Source organism: Echeneis naucrates, chromosome 22 (genome assembly GCF_900963305.1).
Source record: "Echeneis naucrates chromosome 22, fEcheNa1.1, whole genome shotgun sequence".
Lineage (NCBI taxonomy): Eukaryota > Metazoa > Chordata > Actinopteri > Carangiformes > Echeneidae > Echeneis > Echeneis naucrates.
This window is the reverse complement of record NC_042532.1, coordinates 11,228,816-11,255,577: the sequence shown is the minus strand read 5'-3', so window position 1 is coordinate 11,255,577 and position 26,762 is coordinate 11,228,816. Positions and strand designations below refer to the sequence as shown.

The 26,762-nt window shown below is 39.9% G+C and overlaps 1 protein-coding gene across 2 annotated transcripts; it reads left to right on the top strand.

Annotated features, from left to right (window-relative positions):
- Positions 1-17,986: 17,986 nt before the first annotated feature.
- On the top strand, positions 17,987-25,456 carry LOC115035442 (14-3-3 protein beta/alpha-1). 2 transcript variants are annotated; one of them, XM_029493247.1, is made up of 6 exons: positions 17,987-18,111; positions 18,671-19,086; positions 22,976-23,099; positions 24,288-24,451; positions 24,541-24,636; positions 25,169-25,456. In XM_029493247.1, the coding sequence occupies exons 2-6, from the start codon at positions 18,793-18,795 to the stop codon at positions 25,241-25,243; spliced, it is 753 nt and encodes a 250-aa protein (XP_029349107.1). In that variant the 5' UTR covers positions 17,987-18,111; positions 18,671-18,792; the 3' UTR covers positions 25,244-25,456. The 2 variants fall into 2 exon arrangements, with proteins under 2 accessions (XP_029349107.1, XP_029349108.1); XM_029493248.1 differs by lacking the exon at positions 17,987-18,111 and adding an exon at positions 18,241-18,381.
- Positions 25,457-26,762: the final 1,306 nt, after the last annotated feature.

Sequence of the window (26,762 nt, the reverse complement as noted above, 5' to 3'; positions counted from 1 at the left end):
ATATTTACCAAACCCAAAAGATGTAAATGTCCCATCAAATGTTTCAAGCAGCTGCTTCCAGCCTTGTGTTGGAAGTTGGTGGCTGATACACAAGCAGCAAGCTGAAGGTCTATTCAGAGGTGAAACAACAAAGCTCTGTTTGTTAGTAGGATGTCTCCAGGGAGCAAAGCACAATATAAATTCTCTTTTTCTCTCTTAAAACAGTCAAAGTGTGTATTTGAATTCATTTGTAATTCCCATGAAAGTTTTGCATTTGTAAGAACTGTTAGTGTGAGTTCGTTGTAAGAAGCTGGGCTGACTCCATGAGCTCTGTGAGGAATGCAGGCGAACACAACGCACAACATTCTTGTGTAGCCACGAACATTTCATCACACTATTTTAAGATTCAGTCGTGGGAAATTCAGTCATGAAGTCAGCCTTCATTGAAAATCTGCAAAGAAAAACGTGTTTTACAAGCAAAAGACACTCGTTAAAATGACAGAAATCTTTAAATCCATAAGGAGAAAAAAAATATCATTACTGGTTTGTATCATGTATTCAAGCTTTGCTCCAGGCCACAAAACTGGTGCTCTCTTAGACCCTGTGATCATCTGAACACTGTGTAAATCAGCATGTGCTGTCTTAATTGATGTTGATCAGATGAGATCTCATCAGTGAGGATCTGCTCATCAGGCCTCATTAAAAGGTTAACTTGATTTATTTTAGCCTCTTCCTCAGGTGATAAAGGTGGAAAATCCTCAGAAAACAGGTGATAATTGTTTCGTTGTGCAACTTACAGGCAGCATGTGAGACACAACAATGTACGCTTTATTTGCACTGGTGACCTCAGTGAAGGTGGTTATTGTTGAAGAAAGTGTAGGAAACTCTGTCAAACAAGCTCTGCCACTCCTCATCTGCTTCAGCCTCCCATTTGCCCAGTCCAGTGGTGTGCGTGTCGTGATTGATTCTATTTCAAAGGCAGCGATCTCAACTGCCTCACTCCCTCTTGCACGTATTACACCCATCATTAACTGAATGTGCTTAAAGTGTCACAAGGACAATAAGTCAAAGCAATCAAATGGCAGAATGGATCTTATACTAAAGATTATACTAGTTATTCTTATGGATCCATTTTTAAGTTGCATTTAACTCTTCTAGCAAAGTATTGATTTGATTCTTATATAGATCTGGACTAAAGTAATAAATGCTAAACCTTTAACGTGTGTGGTACCAATATAATGTACTGATTGGATTTTGCAGGTTTTATAATATTATATTATTGGATTATTGCTGGAACTATCGTGACCAGCGTTTTGATGTGGTAGCTGGTTATGGTGAAGTACAGGATGAAGTACTGTGTGGCTGCTAAAAGTATGTTAGTAATAAGAAGTAGAACTCTTTGTACAGTGATTGTGTAAGTGTTATTTTCCACTAACATAGGTAAATGTCACTCTGCATCAATTCTGCAATGTTGCTGAAGAATCTATTATTTCTTAATCAAAGGAGAAGAGCAGAAAGTCTGAGAAATAGAAGAGTAACTAAAAAACTGGATTTGTGTGCACTACTGCAGTTGTCGCCTTTTTGGGTTCAATTGCGCATTAAGATTCATCTTTGGCCTCACACAAACACAATTGTGTGCTCACTTAGAAAGGAGAGGCCCTTCCTGAACAGATTTGCGGTCAAACCTGAAATATGTCTTTGAGAGGAAGTAGAAATAAAAAGCAGGGCCATCAGATATCTCTGGAAAATGTGTTAAATAATGAAAGACAACAGGTTGAGAGACACAGTGATTTGTTTTCACAGGTGGGTCATTTAGCTGTTAGATTGGGTCCCTTTCGCTTTCACAACTGACTAAATGATACACACACACACACACACACACATACACACACACACACACACACACACACACACACACACACATCATCATCATGGTATTTAGCTTTAATGAGGGGACTTCATACAGACATGATGGACAGATGAAATAAAATGTTGCAACATCCACAAACAATACAAATCTTTCTGTCACACAGCAAGAGACACAAACACACACACACACAAACAGGACTCAAAGGAACTAATATGAATTAATAAGGAGGAAGATTCTATATAAGTGTAATAAATGTGTGGTAGATGCTTAATAAATGACACCAAGTTAAGGAGACCCTACACATTAAAAGAAGGGATTAACCCCCTTTTGCCACAGTAAGATGTGACAATTACAGCAGAGCAGTGAGGAGCAAGTGATATAGGAGAGTTTCACTGCGGGATTATAGATTTTATTCATCACACAGACAAATGATCACACTGGCTCAGGTCTCAGATTTGATTTCTTTGATGAAACATTCAGCAGAATCTCAGCGGGCATGTAGGAACCTGCAGGAGTTTCTGTTGTCCTCAAGCCAACCGTTTCTGTGATCTTCATATTGTGAAGGAACTGCTGCAGTGAAACCCATTAGGCGTCTCCTGTAACAGAAAAGGTTTGGCTGTGATACAACAGTGACCTTGTTCTGTCCCTTATGCGCTACTGTATAGTATATTTTGCAGAAGTAATGATTTGAGAAATTCTGGGGGAAAAACACGTTCTATGTTGTTTCCTAGAGGTTGGCAACCTGTCAGAGGCCCAAAAGATATTAAGATCAGGGCTCAAAAGGGAGCAGGAGAAAACAGGGTTTTCATTAGAGTTAGGATCTTTACTCTCGAGCCTGGGGGGGGGGGTTGTGGTAATAACATATAATTGTAAAAGTCAGCTCGTCATCAGCACAGTCACAAAGAATAATAAGGAAGTAAAATATAAATATATGTTTTGTGTAGTAATTGTAAGGAAGTTCACAGTGTTTATTTTAAGGTCAAAATGTATTTCTGGCTTCAGGAGGGCAAAACAATCAGCTTATTCATCCTCACTTGCTCAGTTTTATCCGTATCCGGATCCTTTTAACACATATTTATTTTGTTTGTATTTATTTTAAGCTCTTGTTGAATAAAATTTCCCCTGCCTATCTTTCAAGTATTTTGTCATTGAGAATATGGTCATTTCTTTATCAATAAATGTAATCATCTGTTAAATGTTCCAATCAGCTTTTCTTTAATGGTCCACAGATGAACGAAGAGATTGCATCAGTAAAACTGCACAAATCTCAATGTGCACCGCATGGTAATCTTTAATGAGTGCACTGATTTCAGGGTCAGAGTGATTGTGAAGCCTGCTGCTGAGACAAAACCTTTACCTGGATGTTTTTTCTTAACTGATTCACAGACCAGTTAAACCAGCAACACCTCTGCCCTTAGTCCATCCCAGGGTGGAGCAGAGAAATCACTGTAGTTGACAAGCGGGATTAGGCTAACCGTCAACCTCTCTCTTTGTTTTTATATGAGACACGGTTTCACTTGGAGTGAATATTCTTGTTTTTCTTCAGTTTGGTAATGTTTGAATACTGTAATTCACCTTGAAATGATTAATGTCTAAATTTCTTCTTCGATAAATAGAAGTTGTCATTTCAAATAGTTGGAGCTGATCACCACCAGATTTATTTTGTGAAGTGACTGCAAGGTACAACATGCAAACTAGTGAGCAACTCAATAATCTGGTTAAAGGTTTGTTAACTTTATCCAGAGGGAGAGGTATGAATAAATGAATGTATGTAATATATGTTTGTTGCATGAGTATGAGGTAAGTCTTCAACATAAAAAAACTACTACACTGTTATTGGAAATGCACGTGGACTTTATTTATTGGATTGTTTGTATGCAGTGTCTTTTTAATGGAAATAACAACACTCAATCAACTGTCAATTAAAATGTCAACTGGAAATGACCTAAATTCAATAAATGCACTGTAGAGACACAAAGACTGTTAAACTGTCATAACTGGGTTGGGGTAAAAAATAAATAAATAAATAAATAAATTAAAGATCCAGTCGACAAAGAGTTGGGTGAACCAAACTAGAAGTATTTATCCAAACACTGTGTTTAAATGACATACACTTCACCTGATTTTTTTTATTTTATTTTTTTTAGGGACAGAGCATCAGTGTGATCAAACCCTTCCTGCACTCCCTGCAAACCTCAGCAGTGGTTCTGTTGTTTAAGTGGCATAGGCTGCAGGACACAAGAGGGCAGTGTATGACAACATATATGAAGTCACCCGATACCGCTCAAACCTACTGCCATATCTGTGTTTTAAAAGACACACGTTGTATAACGTTGGTCTTTTTCAAAGATTTGCACCGAGCCAAGCGTCATGCACACATCTACGCCACCGCAGACATACACACAACTTCACACAGGTAGAGAGGGCTTTATGCACAGCCTCTCCTGACCCCTCTATTTTTATGCAAATGTCTTCCTGTAGGACAGTGTATAGACGCTCTTGTCTATGGAAATTAGTAGCGGGCTTTAACTGAGGCTTCAGATAAAAGCCTGGGTTTTATATGAGACCTCTTAGCTGGAAGGCCTCTTATTAGGATAATAATCTGCTTTTTCACTCTCACTCTCACTCACACTCACATGCAGAGCTGCACTGTGTCTGAGTCTTTGTCTGTTTCCTTTCTGTTCTCCTGTCTCCTGTCTCATGAATATTTCACAATTTCCATACCCCTGTTGCTGCCTGCTTGTCTCTCCAGCTCTCCCCCCTCCTCCTTCTTTCCTCACTCTTTTATCTTGATGAGTGTGGCGAGGGAATGTGTGCACGTGTGTGTGTGTGTGTGTGTGTGAGTGTGTGCGTTTGTGCTGCTATCAATATTGATCCGTTTGTGTTCCAGTCAAAGGAAGAAAAGGTTTATGATTACCATAACACAGTTGAACAGCAGGGTGAAGGAGTGCACACTTGCACTGTAATGACCTGCCCAAACACCCAGGGGTGCTTGCTCGGATCATCATAAGTGTCCTGGAACATGCTTTCACCGTTAGTCTGTGACCCAAAAGCTCCTTTTGTTAGCCGAAAATTATTCATTCCACCTTCAACGGTCTGTTTAATTCGAAATTCACAGTGTGCGGCGTGCCTCTACAGTCACACCGGGAGATGAGGCAGATCAATTGGATGAACAGTGGACAAAAGCAGGGACAAGGAACCAGCCCAGATACTCGACTCCACACAGGGGAGGAAACAGGATACAGGACATCAAGAGGGGAAGTGCAGTAACAACATCTTTCACTCCTCCACCTCCTCCTCGTCCTTCCCTTCGTCCTCCTCCTCCTCTTCCTCCCCCTCTTCTTCCGCCTCCTCGTCCTTTCCTTCATCCTCCTCCTCCTCTTCCGCCCCCTCTTCTTCCGCCTCCTCCTCCTCCTCCTCCTCCCCCTCTTCCTCTTCCTCCTCCTCTTTCTCACTGCACTACTCACACACAGATGTTCCAGTGTAATCCCCCTCACTCCGAGTCCTCTGCACTGGCAAAATGCTGGCTTGCTGCTGGTAACCATGGAAACCACTGCATGCTGGCTGCTTGAAATGCATTCACAGCAATCACACCTTGAAAATGGGACTGTCCCACCCATTACAGGAGGAAGAACCTACATTCATCACCATGATGAGGGCGGTGCAGGGCGTCAACGCGGTCAACTTTACTGTACATACAGCAAGTTGAGTCCAGAAATAAGATCTCCTTATTGTTTCTTTTGTTCTGACGGCTTCCACGAAGACATTCACAACACAGCCAGGGATGAGTTATGTTTAAGTGAAGCAATGATGCAAACAACCATGTAGACAAAGACTTTCCCTTGGATCGACCAACACTAATACCTGTAGGAATGCACATTGAATCTTACGTTTCTCTTAAAAACTCTCAAATCAATCAATGGATAGGATTGGTCATCTTATTTATTGTTTAGCAATCTGATCACAACCATAGATTACCTTTTTTTTTGTCCCTGCAAAGACTAAAGCATTTATTTGATCATGTCCAATCTTGTCAACAAAAATATACCTTTAACCTTACTCACAATTAATCAGCTTTAAATGTTATCTGTATTATTTATATCATACAAAGGTGTCCAAGTTGGACCATGTGTTGATATGATATGTATTTAACACGTTTATGGAGTTAGATTACATTCATTTATTCATACCTACCCACTCGCCCTTCCTGTCTGGGTTTCTGTCATTGTGTCTGCTGGTGCTCACTCTATCCCAGTTATCAGGACAGTTAACGCCCTGGGACAGCTGTCATGGTGGAATGTAAACAGCAGCAATGGAGTCACATCAAGATTCATGGTTAGAGAGGAAAAAAAAATCAGTACTGTTAACAATAGAAGCCACAATGAAGGCCCAGACTTGCCTTTTATGTGTTTGTGTGTGTGTGTAGTACCAGGTGTCAGCCAGATTACTGACCAGTCGGCAGTGACACACTCTGCTGGCATCCTCCCTCTGTCTGCCTCCCCCATTCCCCCCAAATCCGTCTCTGTCTGACTCCTGTCATCTGCCTCTCTCTCTCTCTCTCTCTCTCTCTCGGTTTTATGTACCACATGACCTCACTGCCTGGATACCACAGGGATACCAGTGAGTATTTATGTCTTTTTGTGTTTTGTTTTCTGCTTGTCTGATAGGTTTTTTTAAAGCCGTTGAAGTCATAGGAAGGGACAGAGAAAAGAGGTGAGTCATGACAGGAAACAGACCATTTACGGCTCTGGGTGTGACAGCATTTCTTCGGCAAATGCTGAGATTGGCCTTGCAAGTTACTCCTCTCACTCCACAGGAATGATGGAGCTTTTGATTCTCCTCTATTCTCAGAATGTTATTTGTTGACATAAAAAACATATAAGAAACATTGATGTTTCAGGCTGTAGGATTTATTTCCATTGCACTGTTGTATCGGATTGATAATGGCACTAAATCAAGATTCAAAGGAGCACCAGATTCTTTCAACTAAAGTAAATGCCCTAACCCTAACCCTGCCACCCCTGGAGCTATGCAGCAAATGTGGTAAGAACAAAAACATCACTGTCAGCGCATCGACTTATATAAGTACATAATCTAATGTATGTGAACGTCGTGCATGTAAATGGCCTGCACTCAGAGAATCCTTTTCTCTGTGGTCCCAAAATATAATGATGGAGAAAAAATATACCAACAGTTCAGATAACAAAAAAAGTTAAAATATTTTTAAAAACAGTTGCAACACGACAATAGGTCAGATACCACTGCTACGTCATCCTAGAATGAGAGGACTGTGTTTGTTCAGTCAGACTGAATGTATGTCGTATAACTGATACAGTACATATATTTATGTATATATGGCTTTCATTTCTGCTCACCGTTCACAATTCTGCTCTTACTCTACATAAACAGTTTGTACTACAAGCACGATTTGTCTCTATGTTCTCATCCATTATATATATATATATGTATTTTATTACAGTAGATTTTGAGGTGTTAAAGTTAATGTAAGCTGTAGAGTAAAAGTGTGCAACAGAAGAGGACACACAACAAATTAGCATTATTAAAATCTCTGCTGCATCATCACAGTGCAGGGTGACCTTGTGGAGGAGAGGAGAGGAGAGGAAGGGAGAGGAAAGGAGAACAGAGGAAAGGGGAGGAAAAAATAGAAACGAGAGCAGAGCTCGTCATCAGAGCACAACGTGACCCGAGGCCTGGATACAGAGTGAAGCCTCTCTCTATCTCTCTCTCCTCTACCGTCTGTGCTTCCTGTAGCCAGATTACCTCAGTGAAACAATGCTTTGTGTTGATGATTTTTGCCTGTGGAAGAAAATAATGCAGCACAAGTGATAAATGATAAAAGACCATTCAAATATCCACCTGGGTGTGTCAGATAATCTTGCATAGGCAGCTCAGACCAGGCAACGGCTTAAGGTTAGGCAATGAATTATCAGAAACATGTGATTGTTACACAACTGTTACTATGATGTTAATGTTAAAATGATGAATTGAAAACTGCTGAAACATGTACAGCATACGTCTTATCAGATTTTCCATATTTGGGCCATAAATCTCTTCCTGTTGAAACATTGTTTCCAGTAAGACAGTGTGGCAGTGCTTCCTGCAGGGATATCCTTTGTGTGTTTATAACCAGAGCATATTCGTAGCAGTTCTGGCTCCTGTTACAAGTACAATTGTCAGTAATTAGTACAGTAATTTTTACTGAACAAGTGAATGATAATGACAGGCACCTACCCACCAATTTTCTTTTCCTTTTTTTCAAAGCCGGCATGTAGGTAGTGTTAATGATAGAAGTAAGACTCATTAATCAAATTTGTCTTTCTCTGATTTGCTATCCTGTTTAATGGAGCAGTGGTTTTTAGATAATGATAGAGAGTGTGGGCAGGCAGCTCACATTGCCATGGTGACAAGAGCGCAGCAGGAGGTGACAAGGACAAAAGAGCAGGAATCTGTAACATGAGAGGGAACAGAAAGCAGATCATCAACGTAGTTTCTTAAACCACATTAGACAGAAATAAAAATATAGATACGGAAATAAAGAGATTCACTGTATGATACAAGAGTGCGACAGATTTTCATATCTTCTCTGATGGAAGTGTAATCTTGCAGAGGAAATGTCAGCATCTCAAGTCTATCTACAAAAAAACCCTTGAGCTGAAGTGCCTCAGAGTGATGGGGTGCATGTGTGGCATTTAAATACACTCCTCTGCAAACAGACAAGTTAACGGTTAAGAGTCAACGGTGAAGATCAACATCATCTTCATTCCTGTACAGCAAATACGACGACATACCGAGCCAGGCAATCTTTTCAATTAATTCAGTTGTTTGTGCTAAGCTAAGCTAATCAGCTGCTGACTTTAGCTGGATAGTTAGAAATGAGAGACACGACAATCTTCTCATTTCACACCCAGCAAGAAAATGAATAACATGTCCCACGTGTCTCATAGCAGCCCCTCTTTGTTTATTACTAATGAAATGCTCTTTAAGCCAACAGACCATCAGAAATGTGACCTGTTTTACCTGCTGTGCCTCATATATTCAGGTGCACCTACCCCCCACCATCATTCCCTTTCTGTCCCTCTATCAGGGCTACAGTCTGACCCGGCGAGCTGCTGCTAAGTTTATCTCTGGGCCAATCTCTGCCCCAGAGGCATGCAGAGGCAACCCAGAAAAGACAGAGTGCACTGTCAGTTAGAATAATCAAGGGAGGAGGGGAGGAAAACTCATGATGGCCTGCTCTGCTTAACAGGAGCAACGAGCTGTAATCTGTGGACCTGCATGTGTGTGCAAGCAAGTGCTTCTGTGACTGTGGATGTAAGTGTGTGTCACATAAGAGTGGCATCAAATATTAGTTCCAGATGGTAGCAGGGCACTTTTAATCATTAAAAATTAGCTAACCCTCCTGTTACCGGTGACCTCTCTGTTGCTGTTTGCCTGCAAAGCTTTGCAAGTGATTCAGTGATTTAATAATTAACGCCAGCCCCTCATACCATTTCATGGGGCCCATGCTAATTGTTCTGTAAAGCAGAGCTATGTGCATGTGTTTGTTAGGGTCACATAACAAGACTGGCATTCTCGTTACATTCTTAGAATTTTCTTCTTCTGTTATTCAAGGAATGAGTCCCCCCCCACAAATCTTTACTATTTTTTACTCTTTGAACAAACTTGCCTTGTGGCTTATACAAGAAACCAAACATGACCTGAGCACACACACATGCATGTTAACACTTTCAGAGAACACCAGGAAACCACAGTTTTTATGGCCCAAGTTATCACACTAAACACACCACACTGTTTTAACTGGCATACTGCAGTACACTTCAAATCTGCAGCTCAATATATTGATCCAAAACGAGGCATGCGTGTGAATAATTGAGCTTGTGACCTCAAAGCAGGGAGCTGACATCATCACTGCATGTCTGGAGCCAAGTGCCACACTGCACTGGAAAAACCCCCCGGCCAGGACTGGGAGGTCTCAGATCAGCTGGTGGTGTGCTGTGCTGGGTCCGGCTGAGAGTTTGATGTGGTGCAGGTGCAGAAAGTCATTTTAGTCATCACTGATTTGTTTAAGTTAAAAATTGTTTCTCGAAGCATTTTATTTATTCAGCCAAGATTTAGGAGCAGCAGCTTTCTCTTCTGGCATGTTGTAGCATGATCTGGGTAATGTTAATTTGCCTACTGGCCCGGTGGTTGAGCCCTGCCCTCGGATGACTCAGTAAGTGTTCAAGACTCAAAAAAAAAGAAAGAAAAATGAAAAAAAGGGGGCATCCACAGAGTATTTGTGTATTTTTCCAATTATCTCTTGGTCAAACTGTTCCTATTTTATTTAGTCACATGCAAATCCCTGTAATTATTCATCATATGCTGCTCACCAATGGGTGCTGCAGCCACACAAGGGGCACACCCTGGCGCACAATGCAGGACATGCAGCGGGACACAGCAGCATGCAATTCACTTCACCTTTGAGTAAACCTCAGGGAGTGGCCGACATATAAAAACCAGCTTTAGTAACTTTCCATTTCTCATTACAGAGGACGAAGGGAGAGGCCAGACTCAATGCTTGAGCAATTTTATTGTCTGCTAAGAACCACACACACACCTCTTTGACAATATCAACCTTACCAGGGTGTTGATCGCAGCTCTGTAAACCATTAATGACATAACATTTCTGCTGACCATTTTAGAATTCCTTTCTAATAATCATTTAAGTACAAAAAGAGACTTCTTGTCTGAGAGAGAATTGATGCTTTAATAAAATGCAGAAGCAGATCACTGCAGGAGTTAAACATATGGCAAATGCCCACAGAAAATGTTTTTTCTGTAGAGGCTTCGCTTCCTGTCACTACTACAAAATACACTCCTGCCAGCACGCCGACGCCTCTTCCCTCAGGAGACACATGTCTTCATCACGCATGCTTCCCGGAATTAAGCGTTCACTCGTGTTTCATGGCCTGCTTTTCTTTCATTCTTGGCTGCATTCCGGTGCAGAACTGGCTGTGCCTCATCTCTGCAGGTTCACACAGGATCCTATCAGCCCTCCTGTCTGATCTGCTGACAGCATGCACGCTCACATTGGTATTTGGGTGTGTACCCTGCAAGCACAGTGACAGAACTCACTGCAGAATAACTGGGATGTTTCCTCCAAGTGGTGACAATGCACATGTTTTCATGGAAAAGGGAGATATGCTGCATATCATACCTACACTCAGAGAAAGAAGGGAATAAAAATCCAACACTGAGTTAGAGACAGATGGCAAATGAGGGCAAAAAAGAAGCACTTCAGCCTCCTCCTATCGCTGCTTCATTTGGCTGAGTCTCTGGTACTGTAACAACCTGTGTGGGAGTATTGGAAGCCCACTTGTTGTGTAACACCTTTTCCATCCTCCACAATATCATCAAATTCTGCTACAACAAGGTTGAATCACAACAGCTTTCATCTTCCGGTGTGGAATATTTCAACTTTTTTGATGCTCTTCTCATGCATACCCCTCTATCCATTTCCTCCTAAGTATACTGGAAAAAAGAAAACTCCCTTTGACATTTTTTAGTCTTTGAAGTAGATCTGTGAATAAAATGGACAATAATGATTCATTTAAATCTTTCAGGAGGCAGCCACATTCGAACTCATTATCCTTTTCACTAAACAAATTTTTTACAAGACCTGACCAAGATTCGTTGCTCTCTATTTTAATTTTTGATTAAATGCAATGTGCATGTGCTTATGCTGAAACACAAAATATTTGCATTTAGAAAAATAAAAGTTATTTTACCTGAAATTTATTTCCACCTCACTGTGCAGTCTACTTAGGGCAGGGCTTTAGACTACTCTGATGATGTGCTCATAAACATGGAGAACACCAGTATCGCATATAAAATACAGCATCATTTATGTGTGTAATCTACGTTTTTACTTTGACACTTCTCAACTTTCATATGTTTATACCCTGGGCCTATTTTGCTATCTATTTCCATTGAATTCGATTTGTAACTCCATATGCCTCTTGAATTCCAAATTCAGTAAATGACCCTTTGTTAGAATGCTCAAATCACTGATCTGTAAATCTGAGACGGTATATTATATGTTGCCTCAAATTGAAAAGGTGAATGACTATGACAAATTCTCACATCACTGAAGTGAAGCCGCTCCTTAAGACAAACATTTTATTGACGTTTCTTGGTTGTTTTGCTTTCTTTAACTGCAGGACAGTTGAGTACAAGATTAGCTTCCTTGCATCGTTAAGGATTAATGGAGACAGTGATAAAACAGCGACCACATCAGCACCTACAACCATAACTTCACTCTATCCAGTATTGATCTGTTATTTTGCTGGGCCAGCAACACCAGAGCCAAGTTGGCCACAGTGCCTATGTGATTAATCACACCACAGAAATCATTACAGCCTATATTTCTCATCTGTCATTCATCTTATCTTAAACCTCCTGCTCATTTCTACAATTTCTCTCAGCTACCGTGTATAATTTTCTGGCTGAGATGCACAGATGAGACTGCCCAACAGAGAGGCACAAAATAAGTGTCATAAGTGCACTTAGCTCAGGGCTCCTTCGCAGCCAACTGTCATCCACTCTGCAGTGAGGTGGAATGATGCTTTGCAGCCAGCACGCTGGGACAAGAGGTGCTGCAGCATGCTGTGTGAGTGTATATTTGTGTGCCTGTGGGTGTGTTCGGCTGAATCGTCCCCACTTCTTAAACCAACAGGACGTGGAGAGTGATTGTAATGGGGAAAACAGGCATTGGTCTGAACAAGCAACATGATTATCTGCCAGTGATGAGCTGCTGCATGTATGTGTCTGAACATGTTTGACTGGAAAGGCTGAGTCAGTCGAGAGAAACACAGTGAGTGAAAATAGAGATGGGAGGGAGAAGGGGCGCTGAGAACTCCATACATTATGAAAGACGAGTAGGTGAGAAATGGAAAGGAGGCAAACATCATAGATGACATGGTTCAAAAGCTATTGCGTCTTGATTAACCACGATAAATCTTTCAGAAATCTTTGCAGAACCGTCAGACAGGATTTCTTCCCCATTTTTCTTTCATAAATGTGACTTTAAATCGATTTAAATATTGTCTGCATAACATATACTTGAGTAGTAGTTTCCTGAAAGACCAAATAATTGCACCAATCAGGACTTAATGTGTGATGCAGCATCTTGCCATCAGTCAGCTGCAAACAGTATTTGCACAAAGAGGAGTCAAAGTCTTGGTTCTGCAACCAGTATCCCATTTTTTTAGAAACATTTTTGGATATATCCTTTTGAAACCTTTCCAATTTTACATGTTGAATGTGGATTGGTCAGCAGACATCTGTGGCGCCCTTATGGTACTTACTCATCAGTTAGAGAAGACATTTTGAAGTACAACATATTACTTAGTAAACATTGTAAAATTACTTCATCTAAAAAGTATGATCAATCACCCAAGGTGCCTTGTTCTTAGCATTGCTACAAGGTACTACAGAGACTGACTGACAGTAAGCTGTAAATCTTTCATTGAGAAAGGAGAGGAGATTTTGATGGAAGTCATGCAACTATGATGGCTACAGCAAGCATATATATGTATATATAAAAAATAAAAGATGTATGAATGCAATCCCCATACCAAGCTATCTACCGATCATGGCACACACACATCACACAACCCCTGTTCACACACAAAAATGGTTCATGCTGTATGTACACTTTCCTCATAGCAGAGAGGAGTGTAGGCAAATGTGCAGATGATTTCCAGTGTAAGGACAGATAAGTGGAGAGGCTCAACAAATCAGCGCCACTGAAAACGAACAGGAAAAAGCATGCTGGCATTACTGGAATAAAGGAGGAGAGTCTAAAGCCTACTTGATAACTCAGTGACATTCTCCTGCTGGGTGTAATCAGACTATTAAAATCCTGATGGGTGATTGAATCTATGTATGAATGTGTCTGTGTGTTAGAGGGAGTTAAAAAGATTACACCTCTAATTAAGGCTGAGAGGTTCACTGTGAGATGACCTTCCACATTCAACACTGTCAAACAGTTGGAGACAAAGAACACAAAATAAACACAGCGAAGTTCAAAAGAACAACTATTGTTCAAACAGAGCAAGAATTTTGTACAATTCATAAAATTGCTTCATCGCAGAAAACCAGCAAGAGCAACTCGCAGCGCATTCCAGCTGTTTCAGAAGAAACTCTCCAGGCTCTCCAGAAAAACCACTGCAGGCTGCCTTAGGATCAGATGATATGCCCTTTTATGAAGCTTTTGTGAAATATCTAAAATCCATCTGAATGCCCTGCTCACTCAATCCCCAAAGAAGGTGCCAGACCTTTTCTAGCAGTGATTCATGGGCAGCTCTGATAACTAAATCAGTAACTTCAAGCGATGGCTTAGGTTTCCCCTGGGTGTTCCTGTTCCCTCCAAAATGAACATAATAATATATTGTGGTTTAAAGGCATTATGTAATATGTAGAATTACATTTGGACTAACTCTTTTTTTTTTTTGGATTACCAAACAAATATTTTATGGTTAGATACTATGGTCGACACAGGAAAAGAACATTTCATTTGGAAAATGAGAAAGCAGTGTTACATATGCATATCCATACCGCACCCACGGAAATACACAATACCAATGTAATGTCACTAAGCACACACAAATGTGTTAATGACTTATGGGTCCATCAACACACATATAATACATTTATCATGAAGACATTAAAACTGTTCACTTTTACACATCAAGATGCTAGCACTTGGTATCCATGGTGACTACGGTCTGCGAGTGAGCAATAGAGACATTTTACAGCATGAACAGATGAAGTGGGGGCAAATTTCATTAATTTTCAATCTTAAGATTATAGGCACAAAGGAGGTGTTCATAAATCTCAACTCATCCTTATTTGTAGCTGACTGGCTCATGAAGAATATGGATCAGATGTTCAGTTGGTATGTTCAACCTGACAAACCTCGAATGGTCACTTAGTGTAGAACCTGTATGGTCTGAACAAAGTAATATTGTTCTGGTCTGGTTACTGTATGTTTTGCTAAAGTTTAGGTTCACACTAGGTCAGGCCACAAGGGACAGGAAATAAAGACATGGGTTTGAATGACATGTCTTTCAAGTGTGATATTTTGGCTGTTCCACCCATCAGATAAAACAACAGGAAATGTTAACCTGGGATATAGAAGTCGACGTGCAGGCAATATCCACACAAGCAGCTCAGAACTGGAGCTGATGCCATGGGAATTCCCTGCCTATTAACCATAACTATTTATAACCATCTGGCCTACTGTGGACGACAAAACGGTTCATCTGAGAGCACAATGTCTAATGGCAGAAATAGATGCCTTAGTTCTCAGCCTATGGAGCCTAAGATAATAATAATTGTCTATAATAATTATAGTTATTGAACCGTTGCCTTTGAGGACTAGGCTGTATTGAAAAGTCAAAACGCATTTTCACTGAATATTGAGGGTTTAAAACACACTATCGCTTCTATCTTTATTTTCTTCCATACATTTGGATTTTTTTTTCTTCAACTTACTATCAGTGAAAGACTAACAAACAATTGCAATACATATTAAAACTAAAATCTGTTTTTGGATTAATACAACAACATGTTTTACTTGAGTCCTTAAACACAGACCAGTACCTGATGCAGATGCTGGCAAAAAATGAATGGAAGCTATTCAGCACTTAGTCCTTTAGTGTAAATTCCTCTTAGTCTGTAAAAACAAGAAAAGGCTTGTTGTGTGGTTGGGGTTGGCCATAGGCAGGATGCTACTCCTTACGTTCTTTCCTGTTGAGAGCAGTGGTGGCTGTTGTAATGTATCCTGACCTGCACTGCCGGCTGTGAAAGAGGGTCTTCATGCACCGTCTGTCTGCTGTCAGTGCTGATACAGACCTTGGTCAGGTGCTGAATCTAATCTTTCTGTGGCTTGTTCCAACAGGAGCAGATATATCTACTGTGTAGACTGTTCAGCAAAATTTCCAAGAAACATGAACAGTAGTGCTTCGTCCGCCACAGGAATAATTGTAATTAGTTAATGTTAAATTAATGCAAAGAACTGAGGCTGAATCTCAAGTGCAACTCATTAATTTCCATGTTTTAAACCATCTTGGGACTCAACGACCATTCTTGTACTCTGCTTATTAAGTCTTCAAGCATTTAATTGACTGGAGCAGGACTTTTAAAAATATACACTATTTGTATATTAATGATAAGAGGATTTCATAGAGGCAACTAAAAGCACTCAGACCCATTTTGAGACCCTAATTTAAAATTTTTCAAGCCAACTGCATTAATTCTCAATTGATATTACTGCCAACCATATGGCTTGCCCAAACTCCTCACTTAAGACATAGCCACACCCAGCAGGCAGGTTTCAACAGTTTATGATTATGGAGGGCTCTGTCCTTTTCAAAGATTGAAAATAATTTTATACAATATTATATTACCTTGTAACCATGTAATTATATTATTACGAGGTTTGTAGGCAAAAGAAGAATTTTAAATTTATAAACAATTTCAAAAGAATAAAAGCTCATGGGCTATTCTGGGGTGAAAAACACCTCAATAGTTGGCTTATTCATAAGGGAAACACAAGAGAAGGCTCGCAGTACACTAAGTCAAAAAGTAAATAACTAATTACAATTACTTTTTAGCAAGTTTCTGCCATGCAATCTTATCCTCTTAGCCTGCTGTCTGGATGCAGTCCAGCCAATAACACAAAGTAGAATTAATCAAAAGTACAACTAGAAGAACGTGTTTACCTCTGATGAAATTTAAATCCTGTCTGTACTTACTTTATCTGTGTCTGTCCTGGAATCTTACAGCTAAGGTTTAATGAAATCTTCCTTTAGGTCTATTGTTGTCTACTGGGACAGTAAAATAATGCTTCTTTGGTTAACAGGGCAATGTCTGACTAAGCAGGCAGACTGAGTGAGAAATACAGTAGACCGTGATAAAGCAGCTGATAGTCTTGAGTGAAACTGAGATTGTATATTGTTTTATGTACTGCATGTCAAGCCAAGTGGCAGATTGATTTATTGAAATTTATTTTAGCTCATATTATTGGTTTGTTGTGTGTTGCATCAACTGTATCACTGCAAGAATCAAAAAAGGGAGAATTATTAAGCAACCATTTTGACTTTAACACTTTGACATTTCTGGAAGGATAATGGTTCGACCTTTGAAATGTCCCACAGGCCCAGTATGTCCACTGACCACTGTGACTGTCGGATTGGTAAAGTGTCACCAAACCTGAATGAGTGCAGGTTTCAGTTGTGATCAAATAAGCCCTTCACGTTACATAAGCCCATGCCTTTTCATGACCTCAGTGGCTTGTCACTTTGCGACTGAATGTAAAAGCAAGGTGGGGATCGGGCAAGCACAAAGGTCAAGTGACAAGAATTACATTGTGTAAGAAACAGCCTTAGAAAAACCCAAATGACTGCAGAGAAAAAGGAACCCCCCCTGATGTTTTCCCAGAGATTCATGGTACGTGATTATTGAGTCCAATGTAAACTGTAACTGTAAGTCATGTATTAGATGGAAGTATTATAAAATCTGACATATAATGATGTGAGCACACAAGGTTTCTTTACATATTGTAATGACTAAATGAAAATAAAAAAATAAATAAATCTGGTCATATTGATTGTTTCCCCATTATCAACTATGCTAAAACAATGCATAGATAGACAACAATGGACGTCTATGACACAGACAAATGAGCTACATCAGATTTACCTGTAATTGGGATCAGTTAATTGTTGCTTTTTGTACTTCCTGGGATTTGCTGTCAATAAGAGACGAAAAAGTACCAGCAGATGAAAACTTGAGAGGTAAATGTCTGACTAAGGGAGATGGTGCCACGCCCGCCTACAGAGCTCACAGCGTGTGAAAGCGAGCCGTGATTGGTTGGCCATCACCATGGCAATGCGATGACGTCTTCATCCCTTGCTCTAATTGGAGGAAACCCCGTGGCCCCAGCCGCTGCAGCGTCCCGGTCTGCCAAACTACCTCCGAAGGTTCCGCCTCTTTCCCCCGCGCTAAAAGACTATTGGTTTACTCGGCTCTCATTTCCAGTCAATCAAGCGAGAACCCGATTTACGATTGGACAGGCCCCATCCAGATGAGCCGCCCTGTTTCAGCAGTACAGTCGGATCTTCTCTGCTGCTGCCGTTCTCTGCCTTTCTGACTTATCTGTCAAATCGGATCAATTTGTGGAGCAAATTCGGACCTTGGTAGGTCAGAAATGATGAGTATTTTATGAGTTTCCTTTTTTTTCCCAAACACACGGTGTCAGAGTGGTCGCTAAACGGACAATTTGCGGTTAATTTTGTGTTTTGTATGAGTAACGCTAACGTGACATTTTTTTTTTGTATTGAAAGGAGTGGCCGCTGTAGCTAACGCCAGCTAGCTTTGGATAACTTGCTAGCTGCACCAGACAGCTTTGTGGCGGGTTTGCCAGCAGATCTCTGCTTCCGATGCTCACAGACTGCCTCGGCTCATATGTAAAGATTGCGTTTGTTCATTGATTTTTTTTTCCCTTCCCAGCCAATAGCGAGAAATTCTCTTGGTAAATGTTAATCTGGCGAGGTGGTAAATGTATTAGAAAAAGCATCGGTAGATGAAATTGGAATTTCTTTCGCTTGCGATTTGAATCAGTGTTGTTTCATAGATGGTGCCACTTTGGAACAAGGATGCATGTCGGTCTATGCTATGATGATCTGCGAATCGTTTTGTCTTTCAATGACTGTAGCTTTATCAACATCTACTAATTTTATCACCTCCTTTTCACAGCTTGTAGCGTCGCTGTGGGAAATATCATCGCCGATCCCTTGCTGCAGCCATTCTTCAGCTCACCAGTCCTTGACTGTCACTCCCGGATTTCTGATTCCTCAGTCCCCAAAAATATATAAACTATGGATAGAACGGATCTTATTCAGAAGGCCAAGCTGGCGGAGCAGGCTGAACGCTACGATGACATGGCAGATTGCATGAAGGAGGTTACAGAGAAGGGTGGCGAGCTGTCAAACGAGGAGAGGAACCTGCTGTCCGTCGCCTACAAAAACGTGGTTGGGGCGAGGCGGTCTGCATGGAGGGTGATGTCCAGCATCGGACTGAAGACCGAGGGCTGCGAGAAGAAGCAGCAGCTGGTTAAGGAGTACCGGGAGAAGGTGGAGAAGGAGCTACAGGATATCTGCAACAACGTTTTGGTAAAGTGCCACATTTCCATCTTAATTTTTAATTTTGAGAATTTTAACGATCATATACCGTTATGATTAAGGCGTTTCTTTTTCCGATGGGAGGAGGTTTGGATTTTTTTTTTTTTTTTCCGTTTGAATTTTTTTTTTTTTTTTGCTCCTGCGGCAAATAAAGATGAACTACAGTGCTTTTATTGTGTTAAAATAAATGTCTAGAGCATAGCCATTTAGTCAGTTGGATAAGAATTCATGATTGCACAACAAAATGTGTACTCTCTCAATTCATGGTGCGGCAAGTGATTGTTTTAGTCCAGCGATCTGTGTTAAATGGTATCTTCCCCGTTTGCTCTGAGCGTTGTATAAATATGGCCTCTACAGACGGAGAGGACAAGGAAGTATTATGTAGTCCTCCCGATGTTCCTGCCTTTTGGGAATCTGAATTTAGAACAATGGGCTTGAAACCTTGTGAGGGCGTGAACCGAGGAAAGGTCAAAAAGACTATGCCAAAAAGGTGTGTCTGAATGGGTGGAGAGAGAGCGCTCAGGCCACACATAGGAAAGATAAGCCTTGTGCTCTTAAAGCTGTGCTATATTCTGTGTCCATGCAGTCCCATCTGGCAGATAGAAGCCTAATGTGGTTAGCCAAGTGCAAGAATCTACATGCACAAACCACTCATACTAAGCTCAGTTTGAACAGATCATCAATTAAACTGTGCCTGATGGTTAAACTAAATTTGTTCTCAGACATTACTCTCCACATTTCGAGGCAAAGCTTTAGTGTGGCATTGGGGGGGGGGGGGGCTGTAGGCTTTTACCTCATTGTTTTATCTAATGCAGCAGCACAGCTTGGTGCTTTACATTATTTCCAGCCTGCCTTCATAATGGATTAGAGGAGATCTGGCTAAAAGCTTATACTGTAGCTTTAAGATTGAGATCATTTCCCCTGAGCTGCTGTCTTTAAAATGCAATGTAAAGCTGTTGAGGCCAATCATTTTCCATCAGCTTCCCATGGGTGTTCCTGAGATGGTACGCTTACTTGTCTGTGACTCAGCTTTCAGTATCTGCACTAGTAAGTGTTGACTGAGGGTTTGTCAGCAGAAGAGGGTGTGTCAGTCTTCATGCCTTAACTTGTACCTAGAATGGCAGAAGAGCAGTGACCGCAGTAGACAAGTAAGCAGCTTGTGTACCCCTTTCTCTTGATTTCCTGTATAATGCACTGTGCAACCAGAAAGACTTGCATCTTAGGTGAAAGCAGGTCTCAGTTGGAAGGCAGCAGTTGGGGATGTTTGTTCTCTTAACCGGATGTGAATATAGAGCTTATAAAGCGTCCCCAGAATTTGACCCAACATTGACATCAGAAATTTCTGAACAATTTAGACAAAGATGGAGGCACATTTCTTTCATTATTATGCCACATTTACTGAGTATGTTTGTGTGTGTGTGTGGTAGAACCGCCTGAGGCATAATGCCCTGTAATTAATTGTATTGTTGCTAATTAAATTGGTAAAAAGGGTTAGGTCTTGCTTGTAAAGCAAATATCAATTGTTGTTAGACATGTTAAGGCCCTCACACACACACACAGCCAGCCAGCCAGCCAGCCAGGCTCTCATCCAGCAACACTATTTGTGTGTTCTTGTGAACACTGGTAACTGAAATCAGAGCTTTGTGTGAAAGCATTGGGGACAAGGCTACTCCTCTTGTCTATTGTGCAGAGCAAGCAGTGGAAGAGGAATGTCTAGTGCTTGAGACATGCACGTGTAACGGCTGAGCCAATCTTTGTGTTGGTAAATGACTGGGGAGTGGCTGCAGGGTTGGATTTGGCTCAGACAAGAGCAGCTTCTTTCTCCCAGGTTAAGAAAATAAAAACCTATATAAGATAAAGGCAAGGAGGATATTTATATCCTCTCTGCATACTGTCACTTTTCTGTCAGAACAGTCATTACAGTTGAGGTGTTGCGGAGCATTTTCGTGCAAAGTGAAATGATTAATCTGCTCTCTTAAGTCAGTTAACTCGAGCATAAGCCATAGTTTCACTAACAGATTAGCCTTAGTAATCTTCTCATGTCCTTTAAAGACAGATGAGTATAATCAAAAGACACGATTTGTTTATTGATGTGATTTTGCCACTTTAAAATTGCTAAAAGGACTTAAACAGAACACCAAACAATTATTGCTTTTAGAGGGAGAATTCTCCAAGAGCAGCACTATTCCATTTTAGTGTTACAACCTTTTGGCAATTTAACATAAAATTAGTTTTACATTCTGCTGTTTTGCTATATATTCTGCAGTTAAATTCGAAGAGAGCTAATGTAATTTATTTATTTATTTTGCTGCAGTTTCCGCAAATAATTGAAAGTAAAGCACAATGCTAGACCTTGCTAATGGAACACTTGTGAGTAAATGTCCATAGGGAACGAAGGATGCCAGGTCTTTTAAAATCAGTAATAGGAATGGTGTCAGCAATAAGGCATCACATTTTTGGTTTACAGTGCTGACATGGGGGAGTGCTTATAAAAAGATTGTGGAATCTGGGGCAGAAGACAGCTGGGGATACACTTGAGGCCTGGCCTGGTTGTGGACAGTTTGGAGTGACTTTAAGTGGAAACTAACACAAAGCAATATGTTTCCTCTAAATGACACTGGATGAGCACATGTACTTGTGTCCTGATGAAGTAGAATTATACTTGGTAATCATTGAGCTAAGCAGCAATGGGGAGCAAAGAAACTAGTGCTCTCTGGTGGATGGAGGCAATTGGGACATGCATCATGGGTGAGCCATACCTACAGTGCAAGTTTCAAAAACTTTTACTGGTTTCACTTTTGTTATGTTGCACCCATATGCAGAAGAAAATTAGTTTCTGTCTGTATACCATGGTGACAAAGCAAAACAACATTTTATGTTGAAAATAAAATACAAAATGTAACATTGACAGAAGTAATCATACATATGTATTTTGTATGATGGATCAAATTTAGCCGAAGAGTCTATTTGTCTTGCCATGTTAAAGATGTTTCTGCCCCTTGAGGAAACCTTTGGTAAATTCCCCTGATTTGAAAAGAGACACACCTGTTTTTATAAGGGCATGCTGCTGAAAATGTACATCACAGCAAAGACCTAGCCACATGGTAGAATGAACTTCCTCCAGAGTTCAGTGGTTGAGGTTAAAAAATAAAAAAAAAACAACTCTTCTGCAATGAAGATTCCTAAGAGCACAGTGGGCACCACTATTCTTAAATGAAAGAAGTTTGAGACAACTGGGACTTGATCTAGAGCTTGCTATCTGTCCAAATTGAGCAAGCGGGGGGAATGGTCTGGATAAGAGAGGTCACCAAGAACCCGATAATCTCTCCAGTTGAGTTTCAAAGTTCCCATGTGAAGAGGGAAGAAATCTTACAGACCTCTAACCACTGATCAAGGCTTTGTGAGCAGTGGTCCAGAGTGCTGCAAACTGGGCAAAGTTTTCACCCTCCATCAGGACATTGACCCTAATCATTCTGATTAAAGAGTCTTTATATTTCTGATAATGTGATATTCAGATTGATAAGAGAAAGATTTATTTGAACAGTTAAAGCGTAAGACAACAATAAAATGTGGGGGAAAAAAAACTAGATAGTCTGAATACTTTCTGAATGCACTATATACTGTTTTGTGTTGTACCATGCAGTGTGCGTGTGTGTGTGTGTGTGTGTGTTTGTTCTTGACCCAGTTTGACACTGAGCATTTAGTAAACGTATGAGGACTGTGGTTTTGGTGTGTGATGCTGTTCTGCCGCTCTGGCTCCTGATCTGTCTGGAAGTTGTGGTGTGCTTTTTGGTTGAGATGATTGTTGATTGAAGAGTCTTAATGTTCAATATTTCCTATGCTCACTAATTAAATTCATCTGATGTTTTTGTCCTTACAGAAACTGCTGGATAATTATTTAATTGGAAACTCAACAAATCCTGAGAGCAAAGTCTTCTATCTAAAGATGAAGGGGGACTACTATAGATACCTTGCAGAAGTTGCTTCTGGAGATGACAAATCAAGTGAGTTTAAATTGGTACCCCATTTATTTTATTTAGAAAAGCACCCCCTTTTTTAAGATTTCAGTTATTGGATTTTCTCTCTTTTGTCCTTTTTTTCCCTTACGCTTTTTCTTCTCTTTGTGTGATCTGTGTAGTGGGGAGTCTTTAAGGTGTCCTGGCGTCTTTGTCAATAGTATCTAAAGCTAAAGCTAAAATAAGCCTCCCTCTGTCCTTTTGAGTCTGGGCCCCTTCACACTCCAAATAGGAATGTGTCAGATTGTGTGTTGGCACTAAGAGCAGGAAATTACGTCAAATGGGTCGATGTGTCATGCTCTTGTGACCACAGTGTCCCATCTTATAGGAGGGCATTTTTCCCTCTGGGAAAGACTCCGAAAGGGAAAAATCCATAGTTGCCACCAGTCTCCAATGCTTTTTTGTGTATTTCAGGTAGATCCAAGTTTTTGTGGTGTCCAACAATTCATCCAGTTTGTTCTGCTAATTTTCCTGTTCACAATAGACTTGTCAAACCAACCAATAAAAATAAAATATCAGTTACCACTTGCACCTGGGCACACATTTTTGTGTACAACATAACATTCAGTGATATGCCTCATATTGTAGGTTGTGGAGTTATTCTACTAGTGTCAACAGGTTTGGGAAAGTGCACACATTTTGTGAGGAAAATTAGCTTGTACAAGAACAAATGATCCATTTTAGTTACTATTTTCAGTTCCTGACGGTCATTTGTGCAATCACAATACACTACTGTTTCCATGTTTTTGTTAGCCATACACAGATTTTGGACAATTCCTTTATGGCAAGTGAGAAAATGTATAAAGAATGCGGTTTGAATTTTATGATATTTCTTAAATAAAACCAGTGAATAGTGCATTTATATTCAACATGATGGAAAATAAATTTACTTACATTTTTGGAATTTTTGCTTAGCATGAGAATAGCTAGCTGGTATCAAAATCTATCCATGAGTACCTCTAGGTCTTGCTAACTGAAAATATCGGCCCTTTTTTGCCATTTTGACTAACACTCCTCTACGTTTGCAAAAAATAATAAATTAATAAATGAAAATAACATCCTCAAACATATTTTGGACACATGAAAAATTGTGCAGTGTTAACATGTTTAAATAACAATTTCATAAATGGACTTGTTGGACTGTTTTATTCTTTTGATTCTTTTCTCTTTCTTTAGAGACCATTGAAAACTCACAGCAAGCATACCAAGAAGCATTTGACATCAGCAAGACTGAGATGGACCCTACACATCCCATTCGCTTGGGCTTGGCCCTTAACTTCTCTGTCTTCTACTATGAGATCCTTAACTCCCCAGAAAAAGCCTGCGATCTGGCCAAAAGGGTTTGTGTACTTTCCTAATACAAACTTGTCACTCCCCTTCAGGTGTATGTAGTATAATCAGTCTTGATGATTTTCTCTCTTGGTTACAGGCATTTGATGATGCCATCGCAGAGCTTGACCAGCTAAATGAGGAGTCATACAAAGACAGCACTCTTATCATGCAGCTCCTCAGAGACAACCTGACAGTGAGTGTTCTGCTCCCACATGGCACAAAACAATTAATTTTCTTCTATTAATGGTATTGTACAATTTTCAGTGTCAGGAAGCTTTACAATGTTGTAAAGTGCTTAGTTCTGTCTTAAAAAAATGCCTTTCAAATGACAAAATGGCAATTGATTTTGTATATTTTTAATAGTGAATTTTAAATGATATATCGATAATAATATATGATTATAGGTGTATGAGGCTACAGTATAATGCCTGTCATGGAAGGGATGCTGATTCTTCAGCAAAAATTTGCAGGTCACACATGGATATTGAAAGCTATGGTTACCCAGATAGTAGGTCATGGGTCTGAGGAAAAAAATATGTTACCTGAAATTTCTATGTAATAAGTTCATAAGACAGGTACAAATTTTGAGAAACATTGCTAATAAGACTCAAATGTTCAGTGAAGTGTGAAAAGGTAAAAAAAAAAATCTGAGCAAAATTATATACTATTTTAAAAACAATGTGTAGATATGTCTGTATTTCAAATAGCTTTGTTTCTCTCCCCAGTTATGGACATCAGACAATGCTACTGAGGAGGGTGAAGGTGGAGAAGGAGGAGAGGGCGGCGAGAACGAGAACTAAAACACACAAGCCCTCAGAGTTGGGGTCATCTCCAAAAATGACAAAAGGAAAAAAAAAACAAAAAAAAAACTTTTTACACATCGTTCATTCCTTATTGCTCCACTCAAACATTCTACCAATGAAACCCATTGCTGAAAAAGAGTTGTGTAAGGATATACATAAAAAAAAAAAAACAAACAAAAAAAAAACTTTTCACAATGCAGATTTGGACAACTGGTGAAGAGAGAAACTCTCTATTCTTCTGGTTTGTGTTTGTCCTGGCCTTCCCATGTGTGCAGTTTCAGCTGTAGGAAAGTGATTGATAGCTTGACAATGGTATCAGACTTCTAGCTCAATTTTAGAGGCAGAAAAAGTCCCATCATAAACAACTGTAAGCCTAAATTCCATCATTTGAGAGAGAGTTGTTTTTTTTTTCTGGTTTTTTTTTTCCCCAAATGAGATATGTTAGATGTGAAAACTAGTTTACTCCATTCCTTTTTTTTTTTGTTTGTTTGTTTTTGTTTTTAGTGTGTCTGTCTCTACAGTTACGTGGTACGGTTACAGCAGCTAAAGTCCAACCTCAAACTAATTTTCATACTGCAGGGAAAGCCAATTCACTTTACATGCTGGCAACAAATACCATAATACAGCCAAATGATGCCCATTGGTGAAATCCTCACTTTCTGCCCTGGTTATGATGCCACTCTATCACTGAAGCATGTCTGTGTGTGGGGGTTAAATGGTGGTGCTTGTTTGTCCGACCAAATGCAGGGACCTTTTTAATGGGAAGAAGACAATTCTATCATGCATGTCTCTTAGATATTACACTGGAATGGGAACAATTGCTGTAACACACACACACAAGTCCAAGTGTCAAGTTTAGTAATTTTCAATGCAGGTTTGTACAAATCCTAGACGAGGGTGATTTGTTAGTCTGTCCAGTGATTGTCATTAGAGATTTGGACCACTATTGTTTTGCTATTCATTCAATTGTAGTCCCCAGAAGCCTTGTGGAAATGTTTGAAACCCTATGTATCAGCTATGTTAACATGAATAAAACATTTTATAAACCAAGTCTAAGTTTGTCTCTGTTCTTTATATATTCATATTAAATGTGTTTTGATGTTGAATGTCTTAATATTATTTCAAAAAGCTGTACTTGACTTAGAGGTGAGCTGGCTCTCAACCGTTAACAGTCAACTCAAATGTATTTTGCAAGTTAATATCTTTCAAATAGGTTGTTTTCCGAAAAGTGAACTGAAATTATAAGAAGACAGTTGACAGCAGTAGTTATTGGAATAGGGGAAAATTAAGAAAAATGGATAAGGAGGATAACTGAAAACAGACACAACGTCTTTGTATTACAAACTGATGTGGAATCGGGGGGAAATAAATTAAATACATCACAAGTAATGCCTATTAAGTCTGGCAGATAACTGCGTGCATGAGATTTTGTTTTGTCTTGGGGTAAATGTAATATAAAACACAAGTTTGAATTATTTAAATTCGGAGTTAAATTTCATGAGCATTTTAAAAATGT